The 9,140-nt window shown below is 57.7% G+C and overlaps 1 protein-coding gene across 1 annotated transcript; it reads left to right on the top strand.

The window, feature by feature from the left end:
• Nucleotides 1-253: 253 nt before the first annotated feature.
• On the top strand, nucleotides 254-6,367 carry phf21b (PHD finger protein 21B). Its single transcript, XM_068755523.1, has 13 exons — nucleotides 254-307; nucleotides 3,323-3,574; nucleotides 3,979-4,071; nucleotides 4,152-4,409; nucleotides 4,488-4,574; nucleotides 4,650-4,701; nucleotides 4,817-4,893; nucleotides 4,960-5,014; nucleotides 5,217-5,239; nucleotides 5,345-5,503; nucleotides 5,662-5,728; nucleotides 5,813-5,916; nucleotides 6,109-6,367. Exons 1-13 carry the CDS (start codon nucleotides 254-256, stop codon nucleotides 6,334-6,336), a joined length of 1,509 nt encoding a protein of 502 aa, XP_068611624.1. The 3' UTR covers nucleotides 6,337-6,367.
• The last annotated feature ends 2,773 nt before the right edge of the window (nucleotides 6,368-9,140 follow it).

Here is a 9,140-nt window from a genome sequence, read left to right as displayed (position 1 = left end):
CGCGCGCGACGCTCGGCGGGAAGCGGGAGACGTGCCGCGCGGGCCTGCCGCGCTTCCGGCAGGGTTTAGAGCACTTTTGAAGACGGGCGGAAAGTGTGTGATGAGTCCTCGCCTGGGAAAGAGGAGAGAACTTCCTTTGCGGCGCGAGTAGTTCTTCTTTCAATTGTTATTGTCGCTTTAAAACATCTTTAATTCACTTAAAGTTCGTCTCGGCCGCGCCGGAAGTGGAATAAAAGTGTTTTCCGTTCGGAACATGGAACTGCAAGGCCTGCGAGAGGCGCTGAAAGTGGAGGTCCAATGTCACCAGGTAAGCGGACCGAGCGTCGTGCTGCAGCGGCGGAGCGGGGGGGGGGGCTCCGGCCTGCTCTCCGGCCTGCTCTCCGGCCTGCTCTCCGGCTTCTGCCGGAGCGGTGTTTGCGGTGTTTGCGGGGCTGCGGGACTGCTGCGTGGCGGGCCGGACGCGAGCTGCATATTGATCAGGTAGCGACTCCGCTTTGTTCCTCCCCGACACCGAACTTGAGACACTTTTCTCCCCCCCCCTCCCCCCCGCCGTGTGTAAACGGGCCGAGCAGATGTCGCGGGACCGGCGGGGACCCGCAGCAGCGCCTGGAGGCCGCGCGGGACAAACTTTATCAGCTTAAAGCCGCTCCGCCGCTAGCTTAGCCTGTTAGCTCCGTCCTGGTGAAGTTTCCTGCTAGCCGTCAGAACCCCCGCTTCCTGCCGGTACACCGGGCCGGGGAGCAGCGTGGCGGGGGCCCGTGTCATGTCACCGGGGCTCGGTGCTGGAAGTTGTGATTCAGAACTTGATCAGCGTCCATTTTGAGTCGGTGGACGTGTTTCTGGAGGCTAGCGGCTAACGCTACCGGGGGTTCTGTCGGTAAACCGAACCTTCCGGTGACTCTGCGCCGGGCTTTAACGTTTAAAACGCCGCTGCCCCCCTATAGTCTGACGGTGTTGCTCTTCTCGGTCACGTGACCGAATCGGTGCCTTCGATTACTCCACAGTCTCTCGGTAATTTCCGCTCCACCGACTCACGGCGGCACCGGGGCCGGTGAGGGTTCAGCACCGTGGCCAGCTCCTCCGGCCCCCGCTGCACCGCCCCGCCCCGCCGGGCGGTCCCAGCCCGACAGCGGCGCACACAAAGTTAGCCGGATTAGCAAGAGGAAGAGTTCGAGTATAAAGATGGATTTTATTCATCTGGCCGTTAAACCCCGCCCCCCCGGTAATCGATCATCTCCACCGGAATGCGGGTTCTGAGCCTGGATTTGTTGCTGTATGTAAAATAGCATCATGATAGCCCAGATGTGGATCCAGGTCCCAGTTCCAGGTCCCAGCTGCTGCCGGATCTGAATCCGGTGTTTCCTTTCAGTTTGTAGTGGAAGCTTCCATTTTGAGATGCAGGGGTAGCTGCCCCCCCCCCCCCCACGGAGAGGAGAAAAGTCTGCAGAGTTTCCTGCAGGAGGGGGAGGGGCTCCATTCATGCCCAACATTTCCATTTTGATTGCTTTGATGCTGTTTTGGGTTGGGTGGGGGAGGGGATGCAGGGAGACAGGCAGAAAGCCCAGTCAGCACGACGGGGGGGGGGGGGGGGGGGGGGGGGGGGGGCTGCACCTCATCGCCACGGCGACTTCAGCAGCAAGATGTGACCTTTACTTCAGTCTGCACATGAACCGGGTCGGCCATCAGAACCAGAGCTCGTCTTCCTCAGGGGTGAAGCCCCTTTGGTCCCCGAGCACGCGTATGGTGATGCAGCAGGAGATGCCCCCCCCCTGTGTTTTTAGGCTGACCTTTCTGCGACCTCTGTAAACATAACGTCACAATATCGTCTGGCTTATCGGCGGCCGTGCAGACGTAAACAAAGATACAGGAGGAGCAGGAGGAGGAGGAGCAGGCCCGGCGCCGCCTCCTGCTCCTGCCTGCGGGGGCTGCTGTGGTCTTTCTGAGTTCACCTGGTTATCCGGAGCAAGCCGTCGGTTCCCATCATGCATCTGTTTGCCATCAGCTGACTGCAGGCCTTGAAGTGAGGACCTGATTGAAGACACACCCCCCCCCCCCCCCTCAAAGGGCTGCTTCAGACATGAAATGGAACGCCTCGTTCTACGCTTCACGGAGAGCCAGCAATGGTTCTGAAATCAAGGCCTGTTTCCATAGCAACGGGCCAAATATATATTCTGCTCACATCAAAATAAAGATGGGGGTGGGCAGGCCTGGACTCACCACCAAGCACTTACTGGGTTCAGCCAATCAGAGGCCTTCGTTTCTGCAGCGGTACTGGGAGAGAACCAGCAGCTCCAGTCCTCCACCAATCAGGAGCAGCGGGGCCCAGCACCGGTTACCACGGCAATGATGATGCTCTAGCAAAGAATGATTTATTCGTCGTTGCTTTCATGGTTTGGTTTGATTGGGTGACCTGGGTGTCATGGAAACAGCCAATCAGAGGTCGATTGAAGATGGTTTGTGCAAAGGCCTCAATAAAGGTAAGACTCCTCCCACGGCTCCTCCCACTCTGCTGAGGCCACGCCTCCCAGTATGTGTATGGCGCTGTCGTTTCTAAGTTGTAAAACTGACAGTTTCAGCTGAATGCCTTTACGTGCAGTCCGGCGGGGGCGGCCCTGGAGGCGGGGCCCCCGGTGGCCTTCCTGCTCCTCCTTTGTCTCTGAGCACTGGCGTGTCGTTCTTTGTCGCTGCGTCGGCCTGCCTCCATTGTTTCCAGGGGTCCATCTGCTGGCCCCCCCCCAGGACAGCAGCTGCGCCCCCCCCACCCGGTTGAGTGTTAGTTTAGTTCATGACTAGCTGGTAGTAAATTGATCTGTTACTCAGAGTTCAGCCTGCCCAAATCCATGAGGAGGAAGACCACGTTGGGGAGTCTGGACCCGGTCAGCCCCTCCCTCGGAGGTCACATGGTACCGGCTTGTTCTGCTCAGGATCCAGCTGGTCCAAAGCTCGGGGTCTTGCACGTACCTGTGATACTTGCCGGGGTCCAGGCTCTGGGTCCGGGGTCCCAGGCTCCGGGTTCAGGGTCCAGGCTCCGGGTTCAGGGTCCGGGCTCCGGGTCCCTGCCTGTGGATTCCATTGATCCCTCAAAGAGGAGGGGGGAGTAATTATTACGCCGTCAGTAAATGAGGGGTTTCCACTGTGCCACACACACAGAAGGGTAATACCCACAATGCACTGCTGGAGTAAATCAGATTGTAGTTCCTTAGAGAGGTGCTGGTGTGTTTCCTGTCTGGTGATGGGGGTTGTAGTTCTTTAGAGGTGCTGGTGTGTTTCCTGTCTGTGGTCATGGGGGTTGCAGTTTTTCACCTCTCCTGTCTTCCTGCAGGTCAGAAGTTGTTCTGTCGGGACGACGAAGGCTCTCTGTCTCATCAAGCCTCCCAACCAGGGCGTTGCCGTCTCCGTGGTGCCGTCCAAGTCTCCTGTTTCCATGGTGACTGCACACATCAATGGACAGAATGCGGCGAGCTCGGAGCCCCTACAGACGTCCCCCATCAACCTGCAGACGGGCGGTCAGGCGGTGGCCGCCGGGCTCCACCCACTCAGCAGCAGGAGAGCTGGAGAGCCGTCTCCCTCTCGGGTAACCCCTCTGACATCACAGCATCACCTCAGGGGGAGGGGCTACTGGTCAGCGGTCAGGGTTCTAGATGAAACCAGAGTCTGGTTCGGAGGTCAGGGGGAGGTGCTTACGTTTGGAGAAAACGGGAAGCAATTATCAAGATGAAAGCCTTTGCACTGCAAGAATTTTAATCTCTGCAGTTGCCATGGTAACCGGCCTCCTACTCCTACACAACGCAAGAAGAAGAGAGGAGGAGGAGGAGGAGTAAAGTTTCCTGTTTGTCAGAGCAGCCGAGTCGCTAAACGTTAACGGGCGATTTAACATGAGGTCATCAGTGGAGCACCACCATGACGATGACCTCTGACCTACCCCACCCCCACACACAGCTCCTCCCGACCCTAATCTGCTTCCTGTTCTGGTTCCAGGTGTTCGGGTCTCTGGCCGCCGCCCCCATCAAGGTGCCTCAGGTCAGCTCTCTGCCCCGGTTGGGGGGACAAGGCTCCGCCCTTCTACCTCAGGTAAACAGCTCATGTTGTTCATCTGGTCCCAGGTGTCCAGCAGGTGTGTCTGAGCAGGCTCCGCCCCTTGTCTCCTCCAGGTCAGGCCAAAGACCCAGATCCCTGACGGCCTCCCCCTCGGCCTGCAGAGGGCCGCTGCCGTGGTCAGTCCCAAGAGCCAGGGCCCCACCCTGCCCACCGCCAATGGCACCCTCAGCCAGGCCCCGCCCCCTTCGGTACTGGCACTCGGCCCACCCGGAGGCCCCGCCCAGCTCGCTTTGGCGGGAGCCGGCGTGGCGTATGCCATCATCGCTGCCTCCCCCGGCAACGGGGTGTCTGCCGTCAGCGAGGCCGTCAAGGTGTGGCCCCGCCCTTCAGTGCTGATCAGCCACTTCCTGTTCGGTGACATCATCATGACATCATCTGCGTCCTTACAGGTGATCATTATCCAGCCGCAGGTGCCCAGCAGCGCCGTCCAGGTGCAGGAGGTCCCGCTGGGCCGCCAGAAAGACCACGACCCCGAGGTGAGATCTTCATCGCTGGTCACGCCCAGGAGCGTCGGCCTCGTCTTCCTCAATAACTCTTCGTCTCGCCGACAGAAAATCGCCTTCATGGTCGCCCTCGGCCTCGTCACCACAGAACACCTGGAAGGTGAGTCGACCTGCGGCAAGGCGCCGCCCACCAAGGGGGGCGTGTCCTGTGACCTCCGGGGGCTCCTGAGGATGGTGATGAAACACTGATCCGATCACTTCCTGTTTCTGAGCAGAGATCCATTCCAAGCGCCAGGAGAGGAAGAGACGAAGCACGGCTAACCCCGCCTACAGCGGCGTGCTGGAGCCTGAGGTGAGGGCCGGCCCCGGCCCCGGCCCCGGTCCAGACCGCCTCTCACGCTCTCCTCCTCCGTTGCAGCGCAAACGTCTGGCGTCGCAGTACCTGAACAATTCGCTCTTCCTGTCGGCACGAGGTAAGAACACGCCGAACACCTGGAGCACAGGCACCGTCCGATGATGTCATCAGAGGTGTCTGAGGCTGTCAGTCACAGGGGGCGGAGCTTTCTCATGTGACCAATAGGAGATTAGTTGGACGGAACCAGACAGCCAACCACAGCGGCGCTAAGCTAACCATGCTAACGACTAACCTTTGCTTTGCTTCCGTTCGCACGCCAGACTCTGAGGAGTTCAGCTGGAAGGTAGGTCACATGACCCGTGATGTCATCGCTCTGACTCCTCCCAGCTGTTCATCAGATCCGTGAGCGGGCTTCTGAAGCGTCTCCTGTGTGGACCTGTCCCCGCAGGACGACTTGGAGCACGAGGACCACTGCGCCGCCTGCAGGGAGGACGGGGAGCTGCAGCCCTGCCACAACTGCCCCAGAGCCTTCCACCCCGCCTGCCTCCACCCCCCCCTCAGAACCCCCCCCCGGGGACCCTGGTACTGCCCCAAGTGCCAGAAGAAGGTCGGCCCTGCTTGTCCTCCTCACATTATACAATAGGATGCTATGCTAGTTAGCCCAGCTTAGCGTGAACCAAAGTCATCGCTAAGCTAGCCATTTCTCTGCTAGCGATGCTAAGCTAAAGTGGCTAGTAGCAGATGTTCCTCCTGTCGTCTCCGCAGGTCCTGAACAAAGGAAACACGTCGTGGCCACAGAACTGCGTTCAGTCGTATGTGACTCACAAGACAGGTGAGGACAGGTGAGGATGACGATGGTGATGATGATGGAGCGGACTGATGGTGTGTGCGCGTGTGTGTGTGCGTGCGTGCGCAGTGAGGCAGGAGGAGAAGCGGCGGCTGCAGAGACGGAACAACGAGCTGAAGGACGAGTGTGGTCACCTGGAAGAACAAGACAAGACGCTGGACGACACGCTCAACGTAAGGACCAATCAGAACGCCAGCAGGCTGCGATAGGTCAGCTTGTGTGTGACGGTGGAAGCGATAGCAGCAAAATGCACTCCGCTACCTGGTTGCTGGCGGCTGCCCGAGGCTCGTGGGAGCAGCCGGTGACACCTAGTGGTAGACGTCCGCACTGCAGGCCTGTGTTTACCTGGGTGCTTCTGTCTGCAGCAACGCGTGGCGTTGAGGGACCGCCTCCTGGGCCGGCAGAGAGACACTCAGGCGGCGCTGGACCGCCTCAAAGCGCTCGTCAGGCTGCTCCAACGCGACCAGCTCATCCAGGTCACCATGACCGCCTCCCTGCGGTCCGAGTCCTGGATCAAACCCAGCAGCACCGGCCCGGGCCCCTCGGCCACGCCCCTGCAGAAAAGCCACAGCCGGGACGATGCCAACAACTAGCCCCGCCCCCTGCGTTGGATTTGTTTTTGGGGGGAAGAACACTGAAGTATTTTTTAAACCCGACACCGACAGTGCTTACGAGATTTCTTTTTTATTTTCTATTTATTCTTGGCCTTAATGTATTTACGATTAACGTTAGGAGACTGGGCGGCGCCCAGCGGCGAGCGTAGCGCTAGAGTAGTGGGGCGTGTCCCGCCCCCCCCCCTCGGGGGCCTCGGAGGAACCCTGATTTTGCCATAAACATTCAGGAAGATGAAAACGAGCCTTCGAACAAGAGCCGAGAACTTTTTCAGTATTAAGAGGGGAAAGACTAAAGTATTTAAGAAGTGTTTTCATGCTGATGCCCGTTGGTGGGAGGAGTCTGGAGTTCTCTGTGTTTCATCATCATCATCATCACACCGAGTCCCTGAACGATCAGCTGTTTGCTCAGTTCACCACTAGGCGGCGCTGCAGGGTGGTTCTGGGCTTTGATCCAACAGCTGACCAGAGGTTTATTTCCCAGCTGCACTCGAACACATCGTTGGTGATGCGGCCCTCTAGCCCCGCCCCTTAAAACCAGAAGAGATGCCAAAACTTTTTTCGTTCTGGGATCGATCAATAATCTCTCCTTCCTGCCTGCTTTCATACTTTCGGCTTCGGAGCGTGTTTTTTTCTATGCGTTGCTTTCGAGGAACTCTGGTCCGGGTCCGGTCCAGGTCCGGTCCGGTCCAGGTTCTGGTTCTAGACGGCAGTCAGAACCGAAGAGTTAAAGCACATTCATATCATCTGTCCTCATTCATCACTAAACGAGTACTACAGGTACCGTGTAGTACTAAACGTGTACTACAGGTACCGTGTAGTGCTAAACGTGTACTACAGGTACCGTGTAGTGCTAAACGAGTACTACAGGTACCGTGTAGTGCTAAACGTGTACAGGTACCTGTAGTACTCGTGCTGTTTAAACAGCTGATGCTAGTCGGAGGTGAATCTGCTAGCTTGATCCACGTTTACGCTCTAATGGCACCATCTGCGTCTAGCCTAGCATTTAGCTTAGCATTAGCCTGATAGCTTTAGCGAAGCTTGCAGGTGATGTCAGCAGAGGCGTTTACCTGTGATCAGCTGACGGTGGAGGGGACGGGGGCGGAGCCTATCGGCGGCGTCAGAGATCTTCTCCGGTAGAAACTGTGCAGCGCGTGAACGGATCTATTTTAATACGCGACGGACAAAAACGTTTTCTATTCTTTTATCCAGGAGAGAAAGACGAGTGTTTTTCGTTGCCAGGGGAGACGGTGGGGGGGCGGTCCAGTGGGCGGTCCAGTGGGCGGGGACGCCGGTCAAAGATTCAACCGTCTCACTTTTGTACCGAGTTCTTAGAAAAACGGAATCAATAAACGAAAGACGAGAACAAAGAGCTGCAGGTCCTGTCGTGTGTTCAGAACCACAGGTTGCCATGGAAACGGTTCCTCCCTGGCCTGGTGGGTGTGGCTCAACATGAGTCAGCCAATCAGAACGTGTTCATTATTAAACATTCAGACTTCACCGTCCTGCAGGAGGGCGGCTGGAAGTGGCAGCCTTCGGCCACGCCCACAGGTCGTTTCAGGGCGTGGCCTGAGCCGCTGGGTGGCGTGATGTTGGATCAGGATCTCGGTGAAGACGTTGATGGGGGTCAGAGCAGATTCACCCTGAACACGCAGGCCAGGTTAGATGCACTGATCCGGTTCACGATGCTCTCCTGGGACACCTGGGGGGGGCGGGGCAGGGGGCGGGGCAAAGACAGGGAACGAGTTAGTTCAGGATGAACTCGAGACCAGAGTTCCCCTGGAGGTTTGGTCGTGTGACAGGAAGTGTCTAGCAGAGTGGATTAAAGGGGCGGGGCCGGGTCCCGGTCCTGGTTCCGGTCCCGGTTATGGTCCCGGTTATGGTTATGGTCCTGGTCCCGGTCCCGGTCCTGGTTCTGGCCCAGCAGCAGCTTGCTGATGATGAAACGCTGTTCAGGAAGACTCTGATTCTACCAAACAAACAAACATCAGCGCTGCTCCGTCGCGGTCAAACCCTGCCCTCTGCTGGGCACAATCGATACTGCAGCCTGTCGAAACACAAACTGGAAGTGACGGACGTCACCTGAGTGTGAAATACTACGTGACGTGATGACGTCATAGTTTAAGAGGTGACATATGAGTAGCAGAAAATCAATGGCTAGTAGTAGTTCCTCCATATAATCTGTCACCTGTTATTATTGATCAGCTGATCGATGACCTTTATGACTGGACTGGATCTGCATTCCAGAGCGCCGATCAATCATTGGCTAACTGACCCTCCGCCTCCTGTATCCGGGGGCGTGGCGACTTCCTGCTCCGTTGGTTTACAGCGCCGGGCAGACGTGAACCTGTGTGAAGGCGTGTCTGGTCCGTACGGGTCCAACCGGACCCAGGTATGGTACACGATCCCAGGGAGGAGTGGGAGGAGCCAACAGTTCCCCAATAAACCAGAAACGTTTGTTCAACAGGAAGTCGTTAAAGTTAAACTTTAAACCGCCTGTAGACCGAGGCGGGTGTGATGTCGTCTCCACCCACCTGCGAGACGCAGAAACGGATCCAAGCACACCTGAGCATCGTCATTCAGGGTGTGTGTGTGTGTGTGGACGCACACATCCTGTCAGCAGCAGGGCTTTGATCTGACCCGGGTGGGCTTCGTTCCTTGTTTTAGACGGGGTTACACGTCACTGGACAGAGATCTAGGGGGGCTGCAGTCATTTGAGTCGCTGTGCTGTGTGGGGGGGGTGCACCCGTCAGCCGACCCGTTAACTTTGGGCTCTGCGCTTCTGT

The sequence above is a fragment of the Brachionichthys hirsutus genome, chromosome 22 (assembly GCF_040956055.1).
Source record: "Brachionichthys hirsutus isolate HB-005 chromosome 22, CSIRO-AGI_Bhir_v1, whole genome shotgun sequence".
Classification (NCBI taxonomy): domain Eukaryota; kingdom Metazoa; phylum Chordata; class Actinopteri; order Lophiiformes; family Brachionichthyidae; genus Brachionichthys; species Brachionichthys hirsutus.
Note: the sequence above shows the minus strand (reverse complement) of the source record. Positions and strands in the feature narration are given on the sequence as shown.